Genomic DNA, 24,585 nt, shown 5'->3' with positions numbered 1-24,585 from the left:
TCTTGATGTTTTCAGGTGAACCCTGTATAGAACTGTAAGGTCTGGGCATTTGTGTTATGCTCTGCAGCAAAGGAACACTCATGAATGTCCATATATATTTTTTATCAATGGTGATTTTTAATTATCCTTACAGCAAGCTCTGTACAGCAGTTACACTGCTCTAGACAAAACAGGACATAGCAGCAGAGCCACCAACACAGCACAAGGTCATATTTTATATTTTCTATCAAACCATTCCAGTTTTGCAGCTCACAGAAGTAGAATATAAAAACTAAAATTCTATTTTTAAAAAAATCAAATCTATATTAAATCTATAATAAACAAAGCATTCTCGTATTAACACAAAACCGTATCTCAAGAAAACAGTGTTTATTTTGAAACCATTTACGAAAAATAACCACCAGTGCACCTGCTGCCCTCAGACCTGGAAGGCAGCTTCTCATGAAACAAGTCCACACAAGTATTTACATGTGTTCACATCTCAGACTGCTCCGTTTTCAATGCCTGATCCATTAATTGGAGGCTCAACAATTAATCTGGGCTCAATCAGCGAATCCCAACTTTCAGTTATCTGGAAGCAAAATACAGACAATATTAGCAATACAAGGTGTACAGACAGGTGCAATTTCTTCTGCATCAAACTTTGTTTGGATGTGAGCAGCAGCACTACAGAACAAAGGCCACGGATCAGTCCTCCAATTCAGTGATCTTCTTCATCAGCCTTGACCTGCTGATGTGCAGGCAGGAAAAGCAGAACCTCATGGATAACTGAGCCAAGAAGTTACACACACTGGTGACTTTCTAAATCTAATTAATTGAAATAAAACAAGAATTTATTATCTCACGATAATTCACAGTCTTGTTAGAAAGGATTATTTTCGCTTTCATTTACTTTAATGAAATGCACCATTATACAAGGACAGAAATGAACAGTGTTGTAAAGCAGGGAAATGTGTCAGCAAAACCACGGGGCCGCCTTCAGAACAAGGCAGGCACGTACCTTTGTGTCCTGAGGAACAGCGTACTCGATCAGCTCAGCCCCATCTGCAGACTGATAAACCAGATCAAACTTCCCAGGCTCTTTAGCAACTTTTTAAAACAAAGCAAAAAAAAAACAACGTAGTTAACTATAAACAAAAAGCAAAAGGTTTACATTTTTACCATAGTTATAAAGCGAGGCAAGCACAGTTGGATGCATGGGTTTTTTTAGTTTGTTTGTTTGGTAGGATGTGGTTTTTTGTTTAAACTATTACTCCAAGCAGCTGCAATAATTGAGGCTCCATTCCTTCAGGCAATCACCGCATTTGTAAGAATGTCACTCTACTTATCCTTTATCACAGCACAGCAACAGCACCTCACCTTATCAGCCTGTGTGGGATGAGCTCTCTCAGCATCTTTTGAATTGCAAGCATATCAGCAATGTTTAGAACTCTAACAAAATCTGGTAAGAATTGAATTCTACACACCAAAAGTGAGGTGGTTATCTAATAAAACAGTGTGCCTGAGAACATTCACCAAAATATGCTGCCTAAATTTGAGGAAATGCTGTGATGATGACTCATTCCCACCAGTATAAAGGTCAGGTGCCACACACAGCCTTGCTGCCAGGTCATTGCATGGCCTCCTTCCACACTCAGTGAAAGACTTTTTAAGGAAAGAATGGGGACAGAAGGAGGAGGTTAAGAAAGAAGCTGAGGAGATTATATATGCTCCCAAGTGCCTCACACTGGCTGCTCCCCAGTGATGCACAAAAAGCAACAAGCATTCAGTGTCCCAAGGTACGTACTTTGGCTTGCTGATGAGGAAAGGATCTCAAGCTCGATCTGTTTTTTATCAGCATTCCAACTGATTATTCTCCCCTCCTTCACAAAGGAACAAGAAAAGAATCAGATAGGATATACTTCAGCACTGGGTAACTATTCCATGTTACAACCACTGTGATACTTGATTACAATTACAGGAAGTATGTGTTTGTTAATTCTCTCTCTCTCTCTCTCTCTCTCTCTCTGTATATATATATATATATATATATATATACACACACAAAATCTGCAAGCTATTAAAATTAAGCAATCTGCAGTTTCTGGCATAGATAAACTCATGATCCTGTCACTGACAGTAGTTTAAATCATGACCTTTCTAGAAACCAAGTTATTTCAAGTAGGTGTAGAATTACTTACACCAGCATTAGGAATTCGTCTTGACTTTGAAGAGCAATGTACTCAAATACAGCTACAGTTTTCTCCTTGAAGGCCTGCATTTGTCATCTCTAAAACAATGATGATCATTAATACTCTAATACTCTTTGTTTTCTTTTTTAAGTAACTGCTACACCTTTCATATTTTCAATTAGTTTCAGGTTTTAGAGTTTTGATTTTACTGCTTCACCAGGAACAGTTTGCAGAGTGACATGAGAGTTGGTATATAACCTCAAAATATTGAAATCCTACCCCACATAATAGTTTTTTCAATGAATTAAGGAGAGAGAAAAAATAATACCTTATATGATGAAACTTCAGGACTGTAGTTTTCATTTAGTTCCAAGCGCTGTTGAAAGAAACACAAATCAGTGACAGCTTCTCCTGATCCTCTCCCCAGACATGGCTCCCTCATCAATGGGAAGCACAGGAACCAAGGCACCCAGCTCCCAGCTCCCAGTGCCTATCACAGTCTGCCAGGACTCACTGCTCTGAGGGATTCTGGTTCAGGTAAGGCTGTGAAAGGAGATCATGGAGAAGGATCCAGTCTCCTCAGCAGCAATTATTTCATTTTTCTTTACTTCTTTCAAAAAAAAAATCATTTTATTTTGCAGTGAAGTGTAGCTATTTGTATGGTAAATTTTGTAATAATACTGTAGAAACACTGTAGAGAGAAAGACGAACATGGGGATGCTAACACCAAGCCGTGGTGTTTTCTATTCTGTGGAAAAGTGTTAGGTTAGAAAGACAGCAAGAGAGGAGCGAATGCCTTCAGAGCTGCCTACAAAGATTTGGACAGTTGGACATTCTGAACCACTCACTGAAGTTTAAAACAGATTTTTGACTAATGAACAAGCAAGTGAGATTAGAATAATTTATGGATTCCCAATTCTTTTACTTCCAAGGTAACAGTGCCAGAACTAAATCTAAAATACAAGCTTTTGGTTGGCAGGACTATGTATGGTTCCCTGCAGAACTTACAGGGCCCAAATGAAACAACACTGACCTACTGATGTTCAGAACTTCCAAAGATCTTTACCTTAAAGGCAATTCTTTCTCCCACTTGTGGTGGGGCAGCTAGAAGTGGTAGAACGCTGTAGTCTCTCTTGGGGATATCCACAGCATTCTGCAAAACAAACAGCTGCTGATAAATTCACCCTCTGCAAAGAACTAAGAATAATACAGCCTGGCCACATGTGTGCTAGGTTATAAACAACTCCACAGAGATTTCTGAGTTTCCCAGGGAAGCACTCAGTGTAACCAAGTGTGTGAATCTCACCTGGGGGGTGGGGGAAGGAGAGTTTTTCAAGGTGTAGGCTAAAGAATTCCAGAGCAGTGCTCAGTGAGGGGAGGTCGTGCCTTGAGGTGGGCATCTTTTGGAATGGAGGTGTGCTTTGGTATTATAACGAGTGCATAATGAGCAAAGTTCACCCAAAGGATGGCAGTTTGTCTAAAAATGACAGACTGGCAGCCCAGGGTAGCACATATACAGCTTACTATCACCAAATTCCCATCCCAGCATTGCAATTAGAGTCAGTAACATCAGTTCTCCAGATGTTGCCAACACCACTACTATGGCTGCCCAGGGAGCTGCTGTAGAACAGAACCTGGCTGTAGTCCCACCCACAGTGCCATCTGCTGGCATATCAGCACATCAGCTGCACTCTGCTTTGCAGCCCCGTGAACAACGCTGTGCCTTCATTTTCCAAGTTGCCCTTAGTAATTATTCCACCAAAAAATCACTTAAGTATTGTTTCATAAACACTTCTGCAGGATATATACTGCGAACATCAGACTTACTGTTCAGATCTATCGGCCTTTACCCTACTTACCTTTTTCAGTTTTTCTGAATTACTCTCATGCTGTACTTTATTTGTACAGTTAAAGCTGTGAGAGAGAGCTGGTCAATGACTCCATAAGTCACTCACCTGGACAGGAACAGAAGTATTTGTCACAGCTTCGTGTAACTGCCTCTGTTTCTGGCCTTCGCTGCTGTAGCTATAGAAGAACCCAGGGCTTTCTCCTCTGCCCCGGCCCCTCACCATCCCCCGGAACCCCCGGCCCCTCGGTCCTCTCCAGAAGTTCCCCTCTCCTGCTGCACGCCCTCTCCCACGCCCCGGCCCAGCAGTCGGCCCTTGGATTCCCGCTGGTGACTGTTTGGAACCATTTGTTGCTATGGAATTACTCAGTCCAGCATTGGCTGCAGGTTTTTTAATGACAAGTGTTTCTGAATCAGAACTGTCAGACTCAGAGGAGGAGCTTCTGGCTTTGGGAGCAGCAGTGGTCCCAGTCTGTGCTGCTGCTGCACTGTTGGGCAGCGCCTGCTTTGCAGTACTGCCTTGTGCTGCTGCTGCTGCTCTTTCATCTTCGGAGCTTGAGTCAGAATCAGAACTGGAGGACTGCGATTTCTTAGCGTTTTTACTAACTGCAGTCTTACTGCAATGTTCAGCATGAGACATTTGATTACGAGCAACAGCAGTCACTGCAGTGTGTGCTTTGTCTCTGGGAAGCGCTGCTGCTGCAGGTCTGTGGGAAGATTTACTGTGCTTTACATCTGATTCACTGCTGTCGCTGTCGGACGACGTGCTGGAGGACTCCGACGTTCCCACCCTCTGCTTCTGGGCCTCCGGTGTCAGATTTTTGGAGGTGCTTTTACCAGCCATCAGAGCAGCACTGCCATCCGCCCGCCCACGGGCCGCCTTTGCTGCAAGGAGAGCTGCCCGCTGCCCGTCCTTCGCTCTGGCTGCCGGCCGCTCCTCCCTCTGTGCCTTCTGGAGCTTTGGGGGTCTGTCAGCACCGCCCTTCTTCCCTTCGGAAGATCTGGGAACCATCCCACTGTTTTCTTCCCTTCTCTTTCTCTTCTTGGATTTTTTCCGAGTGTCGGAAACATCCCCAGCACTGTCCTCTCTACCAGAGGAACACTCCGGGTTACATTTACTCTTTTTCTTTTCCTTTTGATGTCCCTCTTCTCCGCTTCTGGACATCCCTTGCGCCTTCTGCCTTCGCTTGCGCCTTTTTCTATCATCTTTCGGTGCGCAGAAATCATCGCCCGCCTCTTCACACCCCTCCGCCGCGATCTCCTCCAGCGTAACTCTGCACAGACCCAAACAAACGGCGCTCAGCGGCGCTCAGCACCGCCCCCACCCACCTCCCACCTCCCACCTCCCACCGCCCATCCATCCACCTCCCACCCGCCCATCCCGCCGTACCGCAGCGCGTCGTTGTCCCGCACGAGGCGGGCGCTCTCTGTGGGCGGCAGCAGCGCTCCGTCTAAGAAGAGGCTGAGGCGGGCGCGGCGGCTGAAGCCGAAGCGGTGGCGGATGATGCTGAGCAGGTCGGTGACCAGGCGCGCCTGGCCAGGCTCCAGCAGCAACCAGCACAGCGCGCAGCCCGGGCTGCCCGGCGGCGGGAAATCGAACTGCAGTCGCAGCCGCACCGGGGCGCCGCCGGCAGCCGCCATCTTGGGGGCAGGGGGAGGGGCGGGGAGGGGCGGGGGGACGGCGCGCCGCGCGGGACAAAAAGGGCGGGCGGGGGAGGCGGAGCCGGAGCTGCGGGAGAGCTGCGGGCGGGATGGGCGCGTTGCGTGCTGCCTTGGGGCTGGCGCTGTTCGCGGCGCTGGCGGCAGGTACGGGCGGGGGGCGGATCGGTTCAGTTCGGGGCCGTGTCCCGGGCAGCCCCTGGAGTCCGCAGGCACGGCGCTTCTCGTGCCCCGCCGGGAGGAGCGGGGCGATCCCCGCGGCCTCGGCGCGGCGTTGCGGGGCGTTGCGGGGCCGTGCCGCAGCACAGCGGTGCCGGGCGCTGCCGCCCCGCGTTCTTTGTTCGCTGCCGGTAACTCAGCCGTGGGTGTAGCTGCGGTTGTGACTACAGGCGTAATTTGGGGTAATTTTTTTAATTGAAGCGCTTCTAATTATCACACCCAAGGCTGAAACGCGACGTTCCGGGGCGGCTCCGGTGGGCCGCCTGTTGCTCCCCCCGCTGACGGCCGCTCTGCCCGCAGGTGCGGCTCTGCAGCCCCCCCGGGAGCTGTGGGGCTACGTGCAGGTCCGCAGCCAGGCGCACATCTTCTGGTGGCTGTACTACGCCGACAGCCGCACCGCGGGATTCGCCGAACTGCCGCTCGTCCTCTGGCTGCAGGTGAGCGGAGCACAGCGCGGTGCCGCGCTGCCGGCTGTCCCGTGTCTCTTAAGAGAGTTATGGGCAGGAGTGCTGGTGACTGAAGGCGCATCGCGGCTCCCTGTAGCGCCTCCCGGTCACATCGCAGAAGCAGGCGCTGCTGGGAGCTGTGATGCCGTAGCGGTGCCCTGCGCCGTGCCGTGCCGCGGCTTGGCGGCTCCGCGCTGCCTGCAGCCCGAGCGCTGCTGTGAGAGGGGGGAAAAGCGGTCAGAGATCCGCGGTGAGCTCCGTAAGGAGCAACCGAGAGAGGCTGATTGTCACCGTGATTGGTTCCGTTCAGTCACAACTGATAACAGTCATCAGTGTGTGCTCTGCATTCACCTCCAGAGATGCGTTTCAGAAATGAACGTTGGATGTGGCCTCTTGGTGACTTGGACCTTTCCCTTCTGTGTTATTAAAGAGTACAATGTGTGTGCTGTATGTGACGGTTAAAAAAGTGAACACCTAATGACTGACAAACTTCTGTACTTTGGCTAATTTCTGTACTTAGGATTAAGGGAATAAGGGCAGAAGTTCTCAAACTGCACCCAGCGTGCAGCCCATCAGATGCTTTCACACGTGGGTGGTTACTTCTCTCATCAGAAGCCTTGTGTGCGTGTAGTGGAGGACAATGAGGAACAGAGCCCTCTTTGCAAGATGCTGAGGAGTGCAGAGGGACTTTGGACTTCCTGTGTGATGATGTGCTTACTGTGTTGTTTTGTTCTGCTCCTGTCTCCCACATCTGTGGCGTGCTGCCTTCTAACCCAGTTATTTGCTCTTTCCCCTCAGGGAGGTCCAGGATCTTCGGGCTGTGGATTTGGGAACTTTGAAGAGATTGGTCCGTTAGACAAGGAACTGAAACCAAGAAATACGACCTGGGTATAGCTGAGAGTTCAGCTTCTAATTGTTCACTGCAGAACTTATTGCCTGTATAAGCAAGTGCTTGCCAGGTTAAAATGCACACAGAACAGTTTTCATTTAAAATTCAATAGAGCTATGGTGCTTTATCTTAAAATAGTCAGACTAATAACAATGGCTTATATTAATAGCCTTGTTAAGAACTGAAGAGTAGACCTGTTAATTTGTTTTGATGGAATATGTAGGCCTCCATTAATGTGTGTTGGGGGGAAACAGAGTAAGTGAGGAAGTTCTAGGAAAATGTTACTTCTGATCATAGCTTTGTTGCTTACAGTCTTGAGGGCTTTTCTAGGTGGCTGGCAACATATTACCGTGGCTGGTAATTACAAGCCTCGTATGACCTTCAAGGGAAACCAGCTGTAATTACAGCTGCCTGTGGAAGTAGAGGTTTGTTCACTGAGCTGTGAGCAACTAAGAGTCTTAACTATTTGGGAGGTCCCTGGTTCACATGGGTGAGCTGCCCTTGGATGGCTAGGAGTTCTGGGTGCCTTTCCTGTTGCACACTGGGCAAATGGAAAGGCATTGCATTGTACCCCTTTTTTTAAAATAAACCTCATTGCTTTGAGCCATCCTAGCTATCTCTGTGTGGATCCCTTGATTTTTGTTTGTGCACTTGTAACTATACAGCTTAGCATCATCTGATAGTTTTTGCTGCATTCTGACAGACAGAAGGCCCACCTGTACCATTCTGTGTTGGACTTGTACCCAGTTTTTCTCCAGCTTCTTTCAGGGTTGGGGATGCAGTGGCTGTTAGATCTTTGTGCCATCAAAACTTTTTTTTGCACTGGTGCTCTGCTAGTTCTGTTAGCTGAACTAATGTTTCACAGAAACCTTTCTGCTTGTGCAGTTGCAGGCAGCCAGTATCTTGTTTGTGGACAATCCTGTGGGCACTGGATTCAGCTACGTAGATGACTGCAGCTTGTTTGCCAAAAACCTAACCACAGTAGTCTCTGATATGATGGTTTTTCTTAACGAATTCTTCACACACAGAACAGAATTTCAGGTAGGTGATTTGAATTATTGGTTATGATCCTATTTTTCTTTGCAATTGAACAGATCTCAAAAGGAATTGGTGAGCAGCCTTCTAGGTGAGGCAGTAGTGTGCAGGGGAAGCACTGCAGGTATAACCACTGTCTCATTTTCTGCTGTTCAGAGGTGGTATCATGAATTGCTGGTTTTGGCACCAGTTAGATAATGAGAAGGCCGTGTTACTGTCAGTTGTGATCTGAGAAGCACATAGGGTCTTGGCTGTTTCCAGTTCCAAAATACCGAAAGGCTCACTTCAGAGTTTGCCTTAGTAATTACCCCAGGATGTTATGGCATCTTAGAATCAAAAATCCCCAGGGTTTGGTAGTGAAGGGTGGTGAGCCTACCCCTGGGTCCTGGGGGATGTGGGAGATGGCTGGGGGTGTGCTCTGTCCTCTGTCTAACAGCTTCATTGTGTGGTTTCTCTCACCAGAGCGTCCCATTCTACATATTTTCTGAATCTTATGGAGGCAAAATGGCTGCTGGCATTGCTTTAGAGCTGCATAAGGTAAGTAGTTTGAGGATGTAGTTCACTTTAGAAGGTGATGTTCTGCATGTACTTGTGTTTCCTGGAGCATGCTGTCTCTGCTGCCTCAGTCAGACCAATAACTGATTGATTTTTGTGTCGTTCGGGTTTTTTCTGTGTAAAGAAAACTGGTTCTAAGGTCCCAGCTAAAAGCAGGCTTGTTTTTGTTCTTCCTCTTATCACCAAGGCTGTACAAAAAGGAAGCATAAAGTGCAATTTTGCTGGGGTCGCTCTTGGGGACTCATGGATTTCTCCACTGGGTATGTTTAAAATTCTCAGACTGTCTTGATTTTTACTTTTTATTTTTTTAGATTATTTAATGGATACCTACAGTCAAAAATGCCAGCCTTGCCTTAAGCAAATGCCATCTCTATTGAGTCTGGTATATCAAATCACTGAAAATGCTTCAATATGTCAAGTGGTGATTGAAGTGTCTGCCTTTGGAACGTCTCTAAATCTTGAGCAATCTGAGAGCCAGTGAGGAGCATAGCTGCATCTGAAGTGGAGTGGTGGTGAAAAGTCTGTGCAAATCTCTACAGCCATTCTGGTGATTTGCATTTAGTGATGTCACCACATGGTTCACAAGGTTGCAAGTGAAGTTTTCTTACTGTTGTCACAAGGAGACCTTGTGCTGGGGACCTGATGTCCTCGCTGACCTGAAAAAGACAGGGTGTGTGTCTGGTGAAGGACAAAAAAACTAGTTTGTTTTTTTTTTTTTTTTCCCTCAGTAATATTTGCTAATAGTTCAGGCTGTGCCTGTTCCTTTGGGAGTTCTCTCCCCATCCTGTATCAGTGTGTCACAGTTCTGGGGTGAGAGCACTTCAGCAAGAGCATGAAGTTTCTTTAAGTAAATTTCAGTGACTAATGTTTAGGAGGCTTATGGTGTTGAAGTAATTTTATTGGTTCTCAGGATTCATAAAGAACTTACTCTGTGCTGTGTAAACTTCTGGCAAAATAAGCTGGCTGTACCTTTTTACTGAACAACTCTTGTACTTCTTTTTGTCACAACTGTTTCTGCTACAGAAAATTAAAAGGAAATCCTGTGGCAAAAAACTAAATGTTTGGGATCTATTCTGTTTTTCATTTTATTATTGTTTTTAGATTCTGTGCTGTCTTGGGGACCCTACCTCTATAGCACTGTGAGTACCTTCTTAAACTCTTGGCCTTCTCCTGGGAACTTGTACTGCTATGTAGTATAAATGGAGGTTGTTTTTTTTTTTTTGACATTAACTCTTGGTATGAGATCTCTAATGCATGAAGCCTGTTACTGAGAAATGAATGTGAAACTATCATTAAAGCTGTTCTCATATGTGTTTGTCTTTCAGTCTCTCCTTGATGATCAGGGTCTAGAAGAGGTGACTGCTGTTGCTAAAGAAATAATGGATGCAATAAATAAAAATGACTATGGACTGGCCACTGAGCTCTGGAGTAAGGCTGAAGGTATCATTGAAGAGGTGAGATCTTTGAGCAGCATTAATAAGAAGTCAGTGTTTGTGGGAGCACACAGCTTCTTCTAATGAAGCTGGGCTAGTGTGCATCCTCCAGCATCCTGCCCAGTCATTTTCACCTGTTTGTGCTTCATGATGTTGATGTAAGAGAGCTGTTTGCTGTGCATCACTTGATTGCAAGAGGCCGTGGGAAGGGCAACCCATGTGAGCCTTAGTGTGGTTTAGTACAAGTAAAATTCTGGCTTCCTCAAACTGAAAGACTCATCTGGAGCTGCTTTGTTTTCTCTCTGGTAACCTCCACATCGTTGGTGTCAGTTCTTGTTCTTTGGCAGGAACTTGTGGTTCCCATTTTATCTTTCTCTTCAAGCCTGCTTGTTTTTCTATTCCAGCTGTGATATCAACATAAGGGTTCAGGTACTTCTTCCTGTAGTGTGACTCTTGTGTGCTGATTCATTACCAGTGCCTCTCATCTTCTATGACTCAACAGTTAAAGGAGAGCTAGCTCTGCAAAACTTGAGTAACTTTTCTGCTGGCAACATTAACTGCACTTGTCCTATGGATGCAGTGTGCTGTCTGCATTATCATTCAGTGATTCTTTGACTTTTCCAAATGTCATCAATTCCAGAAGAGGGGTGAGGGTGACAGCTGTCTGTCCCACTGTTTTAGAGCAGGCATCTGAGGATGTTCAAGGATTGTAGGTTGGGTGGATGTTGAGCAAGAGGCAGCATTGGGCTAGACTGGATCTAGCAGAACTGCATTTGAAAGCATCGCCTGGCATTGCAGCTGACTCTGTCATGAGTAATAACACTCTGCAGTCACACTTGCAGGCTTCCTGTAGTTTCACACCCTTTTCAGAGAAGAGCACAAACCACATGGTCTTGAGAAAGCTCTTTATAAACTGTAGAACCCAAGTTTCTCTATGAATACCTTCCTGATCTGTAGAAAGTTTAGAACTTCCTAATCTCTCTGTTTTGGAAGGGAATCTGTTTGCAGAAACTTTCAGTTATGAGGAACAGTGCTAAACATCTTATCTTTTCAGAACACAGACAATGTGAACTTCTATAACATCATGACTAAGGAAGTGCCAGAAGTGAAAGCAAATGAACAAGAAAATTTTCATCTGGGTAAGTCATATTTAAGTATTTGAACTTCTGAGGCTCTGTTTGCATTCACATACTATCAGCTCTGATCATAGGATGTGCTGACCCAAGGCTGTTCCTTAAAATGGACCTTTGGATCCAAAGGATAGTAATAGTCTCTTGAGATGAACTTGATTGCTCTTGCGTAAATGGGGATTAATAGGAATGTGGAGCAACCCCTCTATAGATTACACCTCCACCTATACGTTCTACACAATTACTCCAAGGAAGTAGTTAATGTTATAAAACTATGTCACAATGACCTAAGTTACATCCTCTTTAATTTCTTTTGCTTGTCTTCAAGCTAGGACACGAAAATGTCCCATCTATATAAATAGTCTGAGTCTAGTTCCATGGTGCTTATGCATCTAAACAAATACTTAGTTTCTTTCAAGCACTTTCTCTTTATTACCTTCCTCGGGGGGAGGGAATAGCACAACTGATTCCCAGAAGTAAAACATTACAGCTCAAAAACAATTGTTTTGAGATGTACCTGTGCCAAGTGGCTGGAGCAGAAGCTTCTCCTGGAGAAGTGCTGTGAGAGCCAGAAGTGAAAATGGGTGGTTGGGCTCTTCCCATATTATCTCTTAACTTACATGAAGGTTGGCATCAGGGATTTATAGTAAAAGTCTACAGACTGTTCTCTGTGGTGGTGCATTTTCACTAGAAGAGTTTAGCTGTGACTGTAGCACTGAAAATTGTTATTTACACAGGATGGCTGTCTTAAATGTGCAACTAATCCAAGTGTTTTGTCTCTTTCAGTTAGGCTTTACCAACGTCATGTGAAAGTTATGCATAAGAACAACCTAAGTGAATTGATGAATGGACCTATCAGAAAGAAACTAAAAGTTATTCCTGACTGTGTAAAATGGGGAGGTACTTTCCTGTCTGCTAGTGTGGATCTAATGAGTGTATTATGGTCTTCCACTATATTGCAGTCTGAAGGGAGATATTTTATTGTAGTAAGCAGTCACATTAAATTTTCATTATCCTACATCATAAAAAGAGAACTTATTTTCACAGATGAAAATGTAACAGGGCAAGCCAGTGATAGACAGTTCTGGTTCTTTTATCTGTCATTAGCCAAGCAGCTAAAAGTACAGGGGCCAAAGATCCTCAGTGTCTCAGCAACTGATTTATGTCCTTGCAGTCTTACTGAGAGAATTTGTCAGTCTTTCTCTGCCAGAGTGCTGTGTTGTGCAGGGTGGTGTGAAGGGGAAGGTATAAAACAGACAGGAAGGTTTAAAAGGACTGATGCCAGCACTGTATGTGTGTGTAATAGGAGCCAGAAGCAACAGTGCTGTGTGAGCTCTGGTGTGAGTGTGGCTGCTTTCTGGTTCTTAGCTCTTTTAACTGGCTGGCTGATATTTTGTGTGAAGCCCTGCTCTTACACAGCCATGAGCTGTATTTTGAGACCCCTGTCTGGTTGCTTCTGTCCCAGCTTAGGAGTGACATCTCCATCAGTTAAAATCTGTCTCCTTTCTGGTTCCATCAGGTCAGTCCACAAAAGTCTTTGAGAACATGGCTGAGGACTTCATGCGACCTGTCATTGACATTGTTGATCAGCTCTTAGCAGCCAATGTCAATGTCACAGTCTATAATGGGCAGCTGGATCTCATTGTTGACACCATGGGTAAGAGGCTTTTTGACTGGGTTTGGGAGCAGAACAGGTAACGAGTAGAATGTGCAGTCACTAATAACATTGGTAGCTAGATCTCTCTTCTGCAAATCTCCTTTGTAACTGGCAATACAGTTATAAGTGAGCAGCTCTTAATGTTTTGTTAACACCCTTGTGTGAGAGACAGCTTTCTCTTTGTTGGTTTATTTCTATTTGTACTAAACTATTTGCAGCTTTTCTAGGCATAGCAACATTGTTTTTAGAATCTGAGCATGTAGAAATCTAACTTCTCTTTCTAACAGGCCAGGAGGCATGGATCCGAAAACTGAAGTGGCCTGGCTTGAAGGAGTTCAGCCAGCAGAGGTGGAAGGCGCTTTATGTGTCTCCAGAATCCACTGATACAGCTGCTTTCCACAAGGCCTATGAGAACTTTGCTTTCTTCTGGATTCTTAAGGCTGGGCACATGGTAAATAATATACCTACTGGGGTAGGTAGGGTGCATCATTACCAACAAGAAAACTTGAGCATGCATATGTTCTTGCTGTCGTCTTCTCTACAGCAGCTGCTTACTGTGTACTTCATCTTCATGCTAGGTACCATCTGATCAAGGAGAGATGGCCCTGAAAATGGTCAGGATGGTGACCCAACAGAAGCACTAGGGAAAGGAAGGCCAGCTGGTATGGCCTCCTGCTGAGTGCCAGTGTTCTTGTGGAATGTGAGCTGGAGAACAAAAGCTGCAGGAGGAACAACTGGTATTTGGACACAGCCTCTCTGCTCTTCCTGATGTGTGAAAGCATTTATGAAAAGGCATATTTCTCCTTGAATAAGCTCTTGCTTTTGAATTTCTAAGATGTGATTTGCTGCCTTAATACTTTTCTTAATGACTCTTCCAAGATAATTCCTGTGTCATAAACAACAAGCTGTAAGCCTCTGCCTTTGTCTTGGAAGAATTTTGTGCTTTTGTAGAAAAGCTGTCCTCCCCATCTTGTTTGTTTGAATATCAAGACTAAAATGGACTTTTGTTCCGATAGATTAGCTGCTTGTTCCTCTCTAAGAGCAAACCTGCTTTATGAGGTTTTGGAGTATTTCCTTTCCTTGTCCTTGGGCCTTTGTCCTTGAGTTACCTGGCTGGATTAGAAGCTGCGGATTTGAAGATGTCAGGATAGAAGACCTGCACAAGAGGGTCCATCTCAGTGAGATGAGGTACCTGAATTAGGATCCACAATTCCTCAGGCTTTCTCCACAACCTCCCTCCAGGGAAGGACTTAATCTCTTATAACCTGCCTGTTTCTTCATTTTCATTCACCCAAATTTTGTCTTTAGCCTTAACACCTGAAGCACATCCAGCAGCAATTCCTGCTTCCCTTTATGCCAAAGAGGAGCCCTGCTAATACCCTCTTCTTGTGTAGAAGAGAATCTTTATGAACTGAAGTCTCCAAGCTTCTGAGCATAGGCTGGAGAGTGGAAAGCAGAATGTTACTGAAACAATAGTAGCATAATTCTGGAAGTTAATAGCAGTATCTAAAACAAGGATTAACAAAGAGACAATATTTGCACTACTTTTTCTAGATCTCTTAAGTCTTAAAGAGACTTCCTGTTTTTGGAAGCAACACTTTTCATATAGAGTACTGTCAAAAGGAGACTTGATCAGACATCATTTGACTTGTGCTATGGAGTATAAGGTGACTGTTCTTTATCACTGGTGGGAAGCATAACAGCTCATTCTAGCTGTCGGAATACCAAATGAATAGCAACCAGCCAATTCCTCCTGCAGCTGAAACTATCATAAAATGTCTGATGTCATTGGCTTAGCAAAGACTGAGGCATAATGATATGTAAACACACATGCAGTCTCCCAGCAGATGGAGTATTGGCACCTACTAATTGCTTTCCTTCTTGTTCTGTGCTTCAGCTGTGTTCATGAGAACTTTAGCAATGCAAATCCAGACTTTTCAAACATATCTTAATAAATGCAAGAGGTTCAACGTAATTTCTCTCGAGCATTGTACTGACTTTGCTGCTTGAAAATCTCTTCTGCTTTGGCTTTTCAGTGTAAAGCCTCTGCAAGTGGGAACAGATGCAGTCATACTTGAGAGGGAAGTATACGTGGCTGTGTGCACAGTGAGAACATGCTGGGTCTGCAGTCTCTCCCTCCCTTCCTCAGGATGTGTTCCATAAGAGCATGAAGATCCACCTGAAATTGCTAAGCAGGATCAAATCGGAAATTGTTTCTGCTCTCTTTCTGGGTGAATATTAGAGGAACATAAGAGGATGCTTCTAGAGGTGTGTAAATCTACACATCAGCGTTTGTGGAATACTTCAAAATAACTCCAAGCAAGCATGTTTGTGTTGGTCTGTAGTCCTGAATCCTGCTATACACAATACTTAGGGTTATGCCTAACCAGCCAGCACTACAGGCCTTGTGGTAGAGGGGAAGAACTGAGAACATGTTATCTCCACATTGCAGCATTTACTGCTGTTATCTTTTTTCTATCTAATAGGATATTCATTCATATTGCCTCCAGCTTCAGCTCTTTGAGTGCCCTGAGATACCCGTTTCCTGCCCTACCTTTCTTAGTTTCTATAGGTTTTTCCACTGTCAAAGAGATGGGGGAGGGGAGGTGGGAGGTGGTTTCAAGGTTTGTTGGTTTTAGGGGCTATGCAGACATAAACATGATGGCTGCTGGAGACAGGCTCTTAAATTTGGCCATTTAAGTGCAACCAACTAATAAGCAGCAGTCCTTTAATATCAGGGGAGTTTGGTTCCATCTACTTTGCCAAAGACTCTGTAACTGGTGTCACAGCATACACTGTGCCTTAACCAGTGTGCTCTGCTCTGCTGCACTACAGTTGCTAGCACACAGAATACTGGAAAGATGCACCTTTGGTCTGGGTTTTATTGCTCTTTGTGCAAGAGGCCAAGACTGTTATGAACAAACGAATGTGGGACGCAAGAGATGTCTCACTTGTGACCATGGCTGTGCAGGGGCAATATCTGTAATCATCTGGCATGAGAGTTTTGCTGTAGGAAGAGTGAATCACTTAGCTTCTCCTAAAGGGAATTTGGTACATAATGCTCATTGACTTCATGTCTAAAGCGTGAGGCTTAAGGGGGTGAACATGCAGATATGTGCCTGAGCTGTCTCTTTGAGAAGATGAACATTTTGAAATGTTGCAACATCTGCTTATCTCATGATTCAAAGCTGCAGCAAAAGAACATCTGTGTACCAAAACAAGATGGGAATCTTGGAGCACTTCTTCACTGTCACGTTATATCTGTTATCCTGTAAACATTCTGCTGTATGGCAGCACAATCTGTATGTGTCACTTCTGAACTCTGGGGTATGCTCATGTTTTTCCAGAAGAGATTCAGGAAAGAAATAACAATTTATCTGACTGGCAGGCAGTGGCAAAGGAATCATCATAATTTGAGTAGTGTGGTTCACCCTCGTGAGGTTTCTTTGAACACTGTTTTTTTTTTTTTGTGGGGCTTTGGTTTGCTTTTGTAGTTGCTATATAATAGATTTTGTAGTGAAAAGAGCAGCTTATCTGTACCATCCTGGTTGCTGTTAGGCGTGGGGAGATGTTCTTTATTTCTTACTGTGGCTGATGATTGAGGTAGGAGGAAGCTATGTTGGATATATCTGCAGGTGTGGAGATATGCCAGATGAATGGTTTAATGCTGTGCTTGTCAACCTATCCCACTTTACAGACTGCCCACCTAAAATACTTCCAAGAAAAGCAAATCACCCTTAAATATTCCATGTATTGGCTGTTAATTTCATTGGTGTGATAATCAGGTGAGGTAGTTCAGTAGCTAGCATTATTAGAGCATTTACAACGTTGATGTGCCAGTGCTCTAAACAAGATGGGAATATTAACAGACCCATAAGGGACCTCAGAATTTCCAGCTTTGGGTTAAAATAGTCTTAGAAATAGACATGCTGCAAAGCATGCTAGGATTCCTCCCATCTCTCCCAGCCCACTAGGAGTAACTGTAAGGCAAGGAGGCAAAAATTATACTTCAGCTGAAGCTAATTCGGATCCATGAGTTCATCTCTGTTCTCTCCCCCAGTTTTTATCCTCAGTATCAATACCAAAATTCCTACATGGCTACAAGGATAAATAGGGCTGTATTGGTTTCTTAAATGCTGTGAATCATCTAATTGTTACAAACAGCTGGAATAATTGCATCTGCAGCCTGTAGATTTGATAATGCCTGCTTCAGTCATTTTGTGAAGGCAATTAGAAAAGCTGCTAGAAGCAGCCTTGTTAAGCTGCTTTCCTAATTGTTTTGCTGTTCCTAAAAATGTATTTTTCAGGACTGTTTCTCTACAAGCAAGCTGCTGCAGCCTCTCATTGGAACGGTCAGACTGCTCACACCATTAACCCAACAGCCAATTTGGTCCAGTACTGGTCACAGCAGTAACAATGCTGTGCCTGCATTGTCTTACAGAAGTATTTTTGTTCTGTCCTTTATGTCATTAGTCAGCTGGGTTGGACTCAGCTCCCACAGTCTGTTTTGAGATGCGAGTAATCACTGTTTGGCTCTAGCATCACTATGGTATAGCATGTTCTAATTTTATTATTCTGACCCAGATCTTGTTGCTAAATGCAGCAGCGTATGGAAATTGCACTTGTTGTTCAGCTATAATAAAATCAGAGATGGAAAATGCTTTTAGGGCTGTATAGCCCTGTCGAGGATAGGGCAAGAAAGCAGGACTTCAGAAAGCTTTATTTAGAGCTGTGAGGGTCAACTTAGCGAGCAGTCCGTGCACTGTGTGCTGAGGGTGAGGCTTAGGGAAATACACGGGCTGGTGTGCCCTCAGGCATTCCAGCTGCTAGCTGATTTGCAAAGTAGCAGCCTTTGTTTTAATAAATGCAGGGTATGTGCACAAGTTCAGGTGCTTTCAAGCACCCTTAAGGCTTTCAGGAGGCTGCCAGGTGCCGCTGCATGTTATAATCGGAGGCAAACGGAAGCTCTCCCAACTGCCTGCAGCTCCGCAGTGGGAAGTCAGCAGGTGCTGTCCGTTCCCTAAAGGAAGGCAGCGCGGTGGCTCTCTCCTTACTGGTTACGGCACGGTTTTTCGCACCAGCCGCAGTAACTGCGCGCCTCGCTGCTCTGCGCGGTGCCCCCGAGGCTGCAGTGCGGGGTCTGACCGCTGGGGGGCGCGAGCGGACCTGCGGGCACGGCGGGGAGCGGCGTTTGGCGCTGGGAGCCCAGCGGGGGGCCGGTGTGGAACTGCGGGAGATGAACGGAGCGTAGTGTCGTCTTTTGGGTGCATCCCGCATTGCAATGACGCTACCGCTGTAAGCTAAAGAGGGAGAAAACTTCCTTACCTCCTGAGTAACGGTGCTAAGTTTTCAGGCGGGATAGGAGTAGGAATAAGCTGCTTTTTTGCTGCCTGTTATTTGTGGCACTTTAATGGAAGATGTAACTGATGGGAAGTAATAGTGATAAAATTTAAAAAGGAACGATTAAAAGACCGGAGTGCAGCTGTTACCTTGCTAATCCTTGCAGCAGCGAGGGGCTCTGCTGGGAAGCAGGACTTGGCTCAGGCTGCGGGTGACGCGCTGTGCTGCCGGGGCTCGAGCATCGCTGCGTGCTGGAGCACAGCCCGAGCTGCAGCCCTGCCGAATGCGATCCTTAAACGCTCGTCCTGACACCGATTTGCTAAATAAGTGGGAGCGACATCGATGGAAGGGTGGCTGAGTGGAACGAAATGCCGCACGCGACCCCCGCAGCCGGTGCGGTGCGATGCCCCGTTCGTTACCCGGAGCCGTTTCTCCCCGCGGTGCTGCTTCCCTCGCGGTCCCGCTCCGCGCGGCGCGCGCTCCCTCAGCCCCGCGCGCTCCCGACGCGCACCTGCCGCCCCGCCGCTCGTCCCGCAGCGCCCCCTGGCGGCCGCCCGCCCCTCGCCGCCCCTCCCTCTCCATCCCCGGGCTCTGCCCTATTGTTCTCCCTTCCCTCGCTCCCTCCCTCCGCCCGCAGCTCTCGTTCCTCTCCTCCTTCCTTCCCTCCCTCTCTTCTCCCGCGCTCGCCGTCCCCTCCCGCCCCGCTCCTCGGAGCTGATGTCACGCGCCCGCTGAAGGCGATGATGGCTGCTGCGGCCGCGCCGCCGGCCTCCAGCTAACGGCCGCGATGGAGCCGGCCGGCCTGCTGCGGTTCCTGCGGAAGCTCAAGGAGGTTTTCGACGTGTGCGACGAGGATGCGGACGGCTTCATCCGGGTGGAGCACTTCGTCGCCCTGGGGCTGCAGTTCGGCCAAGGCGATGAGGTGAGCGGATCGCCCCTCGACGCGGCTCGGTCCTCCCCGACCCCCGCGGAGCCCTCAGCGGGTCCCGGAGCCGCATCCCCGCGATGCAGGGCCGGGCAGAGCCCCTTCCCGAGGGTCCCGGAGCCCCTCCGAGCCCCCCGGCCCTCGTCGTATCCCGGTCCGGTTCCGGTACAGCCGCTCCGTCGGTGGCACCGCTGTAAATCCGCGCATCGCGGAGCGGGATGCGGACCCGTCGAGGTGTCGACTGCCTCGGGCTCGGCACAATTCCCAATTTGCAATAAACGGCCGTGAACGGTTTCCCTAAAAAACCTCGCGGACGTCGCGCTCAGCGGCTGCTGCTGCCGCCCCGCTCGGCCCGGCTGCGCTGCGCGGATCGGGGCGGCTGTGGGAGCGCGGCGCGGTGCGGGCGCTCTGCTGGCGGCCGCTGAGCGGGGACAGCAGCCCAAGGTTTGATTGCCTGCACGGAGCCACAGGTCCGCTAAACGGCTGCTGAATGAGAAGCCTTACTTTCTTGTTTTTATCCACCAAAACAAGGCGGGGTGGGGGGGGGGGAGTGAATAATAGCAGAGAGCCGCGATCTGTGGGTTTATTTGCCTCTCGGTAAGTTGTTTAGTTTTACACAAACTAATAGAACTATTTCTTAGACCCTTGTTGCCAGATGCGTTGTGTTAGAATTGCTCCTGCTGTGTAAATTTGGAGGCAGATCGCTGGCAGCACAGAGGAAGCTCGGTCCCAAGGCTGTCACAGAACGGCAAGGATCGTAGCAATCCATTGTGGTCTTGGAAAGAAATGTACGAGGCTGTGAGAGACAAGCAGGGTCTGCAGGGTGTGGAGGAGGATTCGGGTGGTCCCATAGGCCTGGGGTGAATTGGAGCTCATTGGGTGGGGAATATTTAAATAAAACAAAGAAAAGAGTGAAACTGATAATCTCAACAGAGGTGGCAGTAGAAAAGCATCAGTTGTCAGTGCTGACATCCTGCAGGTTTCAGGGGAGGCTGCGTAGCCTGAAGAGGCACTGCTGGAGCGCGCTTTGCTGGAGCGCATCGGGATGTATTTACTGGCACTGAAAATCAGTTATGCATTTGAGGATGTTGCACTTCTTGGGCACAATCCGCCTTGTCTCCTTTTGCATTCAAAAGAAACCTTTCATTGGTATCGCTGGAAGATCGGCTGACCCTGGGGCTGTTATTTGCTCCTTCTATAAACGTAATTCACCTGGCCACAGAAGGGCCCTGCAGCCCGAATAATTCTGACTCTTAGCAATGGTCACATTCTGTCCTTTAAGCTGTGCCAACCTGATACACACAGCTTTCCATGTCTCTACCTTCCCAAACCCTCCAAAGTTTGCAGTCTATAAATTCTCAGTGCCCGCTTCCCTGCGGCTCGTGGCTCAGGCATTCAGCCTGTCTTTTTCTTTTTCTTTTTCTTTCCATGTCCTTTTTACTTCTTACTTTTTATTCTGGATGTGTGTGCAGGCAACGTGCTGAAATTTATTATTCCTGAATGATCTACAGCTCTCTGAGAACTGCCCTAAGGCAAAACACTGCAGCAAGGCAGCAACTTTCTCTTCAAGTAAAGGGACTCATACCTGCTCGGTCAAAATAATATATTTTAGAATTTCTAATTATAATTTTTTTTTTTTTTTTACTATTTTACTTCAGAGGCCTTCACCTCTAATAGTGTGATGCTTTTCTTTTTTAACACCACACCACTGCTGCTCCCCCACACAGCAGTCCTTGTGCTTGCAGTCACTGAGCCCAGCACAGCAGAGCGGTGTTTGTGCTGAGCAGCTGCTCAGGCAAAGCGCTCCAGCTGTGGAAGCACTCCTAGCAAGTTTGCTTTTACGCTGCAATACTTTGTTGTTATTGCTGCTTTTTAGCTCTAAGGACCAGCTCTAAGTGGTTCTGGCTGTTTTCCTGCTGTTGCTGTGGTGTGCAGAGCTGTGGCCATCCCACATGTCCAGGACTCGGTGCTTGGCTGAGCCTGTATGAACATGGAATGGAAGCAAACCCCTGACCTACAGGCGCGTGTTTCAGTTGGATTAAGAAATGCCTAGGCCATGTTAATTTGGCCATGAGCAAAATCATCTCTCTGTGGTGCCTGAACTATCAGCATGTTACCAACACAGCCGTTGAGCCCTGCTTGCCCGTAGAAACAGCTGTGAAGCTTCTCACTCTTCTCAGCAATTCAGTTAGCATTCTGGTCTCCATTCTCCTTATCTGACCTCCATGGTCATTAATGAGCAATTGAACACTCTGAGGTAACAGGTCCCAGGGATGAAATTCATCCTTCAGAGGTGTTTCTTTCTCTCTCCTGACAACAGAAACTCCGAGTGTGAGACATTCTGTTCAGTGCTTAAAAATAACAGGCTTGGGCCTTGCTTTCCTGTTGAAGGATCTGTTTGTGGAAAGATCTGCAGAGGGATGTGCAGGGCTGTTTCCAAAGCAGTGTGGCTGGGTGGTGTACACACAAGTTGAAGAAACACTTCACGTAACACTGAAGGATGCCAGGAGTCTCTTGCCATCTGGTTCCCTCTCTCTGGGTCGCACTCACAGCTGAGCGTCTGGGAGCTCGGAGTGCCGCGTTCAGCAAGCCCCGGTCTGGCAGAGGATTGTGTGAATGTGTATTTCAGGGTAGTGCCAGCTGATGTTTCGTTCTGCCAGGCTCTATTTAAGCTCTACGTTCAGTTTTCTGCAACAAGTGAAACATGCTGAATACGTGGACTGTTTCTTTTTGAGAGGTGGAGTCATCTTTGGAGGTGTGCGAGCTGTGCGGATGCTGAGACAGTAACCTCGTCATGGTAAGATCAGCAAATGCTTATTGACTTGGGAGGGAAGCTGAGCAGCTAATGAAGTCTGTTAGCCACAATCAATTATTCTGGTGATTGGACAGTAACTTGAAGTCAGTGGTTTGATGAATATCACCATCCTGGGCTGACAGTAAAGGCATCAGCCTTGCGTGGTACCCAGCTAGCAGGCAGTGGCTGCTGGCTGAGTTTGCACTGACAGTCCTGGCAGACACCAGAAGCTCCATTCCGACTTGCCATGGACACGTGCAGAGCCCTGCCCTGAGCACAGCCCCCCCCATGCCCACATCCATGAGAAAAGAGGCTTTGGCTCTGAGACATTAAAATGCAAGTGTTAAAGTGTGCTACTGCCATTCTCTGAATGAAGGCAGAATGGAGTTATGACTTTTCTTCTCTGCTATTCCTGGAAATAATTACTGAAAGTGCAGATCAGCTTGCCTAGATGTCACAGGATGCAAAGAGCTCTCCTGTGTGACAGTGTTCTCTCAAGAACAGCAAAGCTGCCACACATACAGACCCCTTAAAAATCTGTTTACTAATAACCCAGATACTTCATATCATTTGGAGTTAACTTGGAAAATGTGTAGTTATGGGATGGTGCGATGGGGCATTTGGCTTGTGGATTAATCCTATTGCTGTAGTTTTATTAATTCAATGCAGACTCTCAGAGCACTATGTTTAAAATTGCCTTTTGGAGTACATTGAGCATGGATTTCCAAACAGCTGACAGAGCCAGCTTAGCACTTGCTGTTAATCAAACGTCTTCTGAGGCGCTGTTATGAAGAGGAAGCTGTAGGTTTGCTGTGCACTCAGGAGTTTAATTTGTTATGTAATATGTTTGCATTTCATAGGTATTGCTGTGTGATTTTTTCTCTCCCCTTCTGCCATCCTCCTCCCCACACCTCATTCACTCCGCGCTGCTGAGCTGTAAAATTGCCATGCTTTGTCTGCGACACGTCTGCCAGTTCTCTAGAAATTTACTCTTGCACATCCAAGGGATGGTTTGGAGTTTTTAACACACGCTGATTTTCTTCCTGTAACACGATTAAGCTTTGCAAAGTGAGTTATAAGCAATTGCTGCAAGCAGAGGTAAATCTGGGAGGGGGGACAAGCAGTGCCATGCAGCCTGGGGCTGATCCCCAGCTCGGAGCTTTTGGTGCTGATCTGTTTGTTACCTGCAATTTTGTATGATTGACTCATGCACTGCAGCAGTGCTTTTATAGCAACATAGCGGGGAAGAAATCATTTGCCTTAAAACGTTTGGATACATAAACGTGTTTTTTTATTATTATTGTGTAGTTTACAATATCATTTCCTGTTCATTTTATCTACAAACATTTTGCAGTCCCGGAGTGTGGCTTTGTAATATAGCTGAACCGAATTGGGCTGCCTGCTTGGGAGCTGGGAATGGAGTTCTGAGAGTTCCTCGGGTCTGCAGTGCTGTGTGTCAGACTGAGGAACCTGAATGGCTGCTGGTGAGCAGCCGGCCGTGTGTGGGGCTCCTTGTGGGGCTCCTTGTGGGGCAGTGATAAGAAGGTGAACGGTCAAGGAAGCATCAGGCTCCATCTGTGGTACTGAAACACGTGGTTTTACAGCAGCACTGCCAATGTAAAAAAGCAGTCTGTAATACGTCTCAGCTCCTTCTTACTAAAGCTGCAACTAAAGGGCGTCGCTTCGAGAGAAGGTGAGTGGTTCCTTCTGGCCGTGAGCATTGCCTTCACATTCTGTGAAACCAAAGTCAGCAGGGCTCTTTCCTAAGCCCTGCGTCCTGTTCAGCATCGTGGTGTGCTCTGCTCCAGCAGGACTGACCAGAATGAGCTGCGGGGGCAAAATGGATTACAGGAGGGACAATGACTGCGCAGCACATGGGCCTGGGAGAAGTGCACTGGAAGAAGTGCTGTTCAGACTGCAGAGCTGCTGCAGTATTTACTTTGGGGTTAGCATTGCAGTTTTGGATTTGTTTCTTCATTAAGTGGAAAGCTTGGAGATGTCTGAGACTTCTTCTGTCAGGTTTTCTGAAATCAGAGGTGCAGGTGGTGGGATTGCTATGGAGCACATGTGCTGTTGGCTTAGAGGAACAAGAGGTACCAACCAACCCCGTTTCTCTCTTCAGAACGGTCTCAGTTTATCTACATTGGGATGCTCAAATACATCTTCACAAGTGTAATGTTGCACTTACACCTGCATTATCACACTTCTTTTTTTGCCCTCAGCTCAGGGCTGCCCTTGGGGTTGCCCCATGGCAGGCTGTGCCACGCTGCATCCAGCAGCAAGCTCAGGGCATGGCTCAGTGCTGCAGCAGCCCTCTGTTTTAGGAGGTCTTTGGCTTGTGGCAGTGTTTGGTGATGTTCTGAATGGGAGGACGTTTTGGGGCATCTGCTCCAAGTTTGCTGACACAGCGTTCTTTGCATCTGGAGCACCTGATGGAAGGCAGGGCCAAGCCAGGGGAGCTCAGCTGCGTGCAGTGTACCTGAGTG

The 24,585-nt window shown here is 46.9% G+C and overlaps 4 protein-coding genes across 4 annotated transcripts in view; 3 read left to right on the top strand and 1 right to left on the bottom strand.

Moving 5' to 3' along the window:
• Positions 1-5,183, top strand: part of DGKE (diacylglycerol kinase epsilon) — a 30,353-nt gene extending 25,170 nt beyond the window's left edge. Inside the window, exons 12-13 of the transcript XR_004167688.2 lie at positions 2,599-2,708; positions 4,080-5,183. The gene's annotated coding sequence lies outside the window, so the exon portion shown is untranslated. The remainder of the gene's footprint in view (positions 1-2,598; positions 2,709-4,079) is intronic.
• On the bottom strand, positions 355-5,677 carry COIL (coilin). Its single transcript, XM_031598738.2, has 7 exons — positions 5,408-5,677; positions 4,127-5,291; positions 3,238-3,324; positions 2,500-2,547; positions 1,787-1,862; positions 1,001-1,089; positions 355-571 (listed from the first exon to the last, which is right to left on the bottom strand). Exons 1-7 carry the CDS (start codon positions 5,656-5,658, stop codon positions 482-484), a joined length of 1,806 nt encoding a protein of 601 aa, XP_031454598.2. The 5' UTR covers positions 5,659-5,677; the 3' UTR covers positions 355-481.
• A 25-nt stretch (positions 5,678-5,702) lies between these two features.
• On the top strand, positions 5,703-15,015 carry SCPEP1 (serine carboxypeptidase 1). Its single transcript, XM_031598747.2, has 13 exons — positions 5,703-5,823; positions 6,196-6,332; positions 7,140-7,229; positions 8,116-8,271; positions 8,728-8,802; positions 9,008-9,080; positions 9,922-9,959; positions 10,146-10,274; positions 11,308-11,392; positions 12,170-12,283; positions 12,903-13,040; positions 13,328-13,491; positions 13,619-15,015. Exons 1-13 carry the CDS (start codon positions 5,769-5,771, stop codon positions 13,682-13,684), a joined length of 1,320 nt encoding a protein of 439 aa, XP_031454607.2. The 5' UTR covers positions 5,703-5,768; the 3' UTR covers positions 13,685-15,015.
• A 3,935-nt stretch (positions 15,016-18,950) lies between these two features.
• Positions 18,951-24,585, top strand: part of RAB11FIP4 (RAB11 family interacting protein 4) — a 93,459-nt gene continuing 87,824 nt past the window's right edge. Inside the window, exon 1 of the mRNA XM_031598742.2 lies at positions 18,951-19,302. Within this exon, the coding sequence (XP_031454602.1) occupies positions 19,168-19,302 (135 nt within the window). The 5' untranslated portion in view covers positions 18,951-19,167. The remainder of the gene's footprint in view (positions 19,303-24,585) is intronic.

Source organism: Phasianus colchicus, chromosome 20 (assembly GCF_987193195.1).
Source record: "Phasianus colchicus chromosome 20, bPhaCol1.hap1.1, whole genome shotgun sequence".
Lineage (NCBI taxonomy): Eukaryota > Metazoa > Chordata > Aves > Galliformes > Phasianidae > Phasianus > Phasianus colchicus.
Note: the sequence above shows the minus strand (reverse complement) of the source record. Positions and strands in the feature narration are given on the sequence as shown.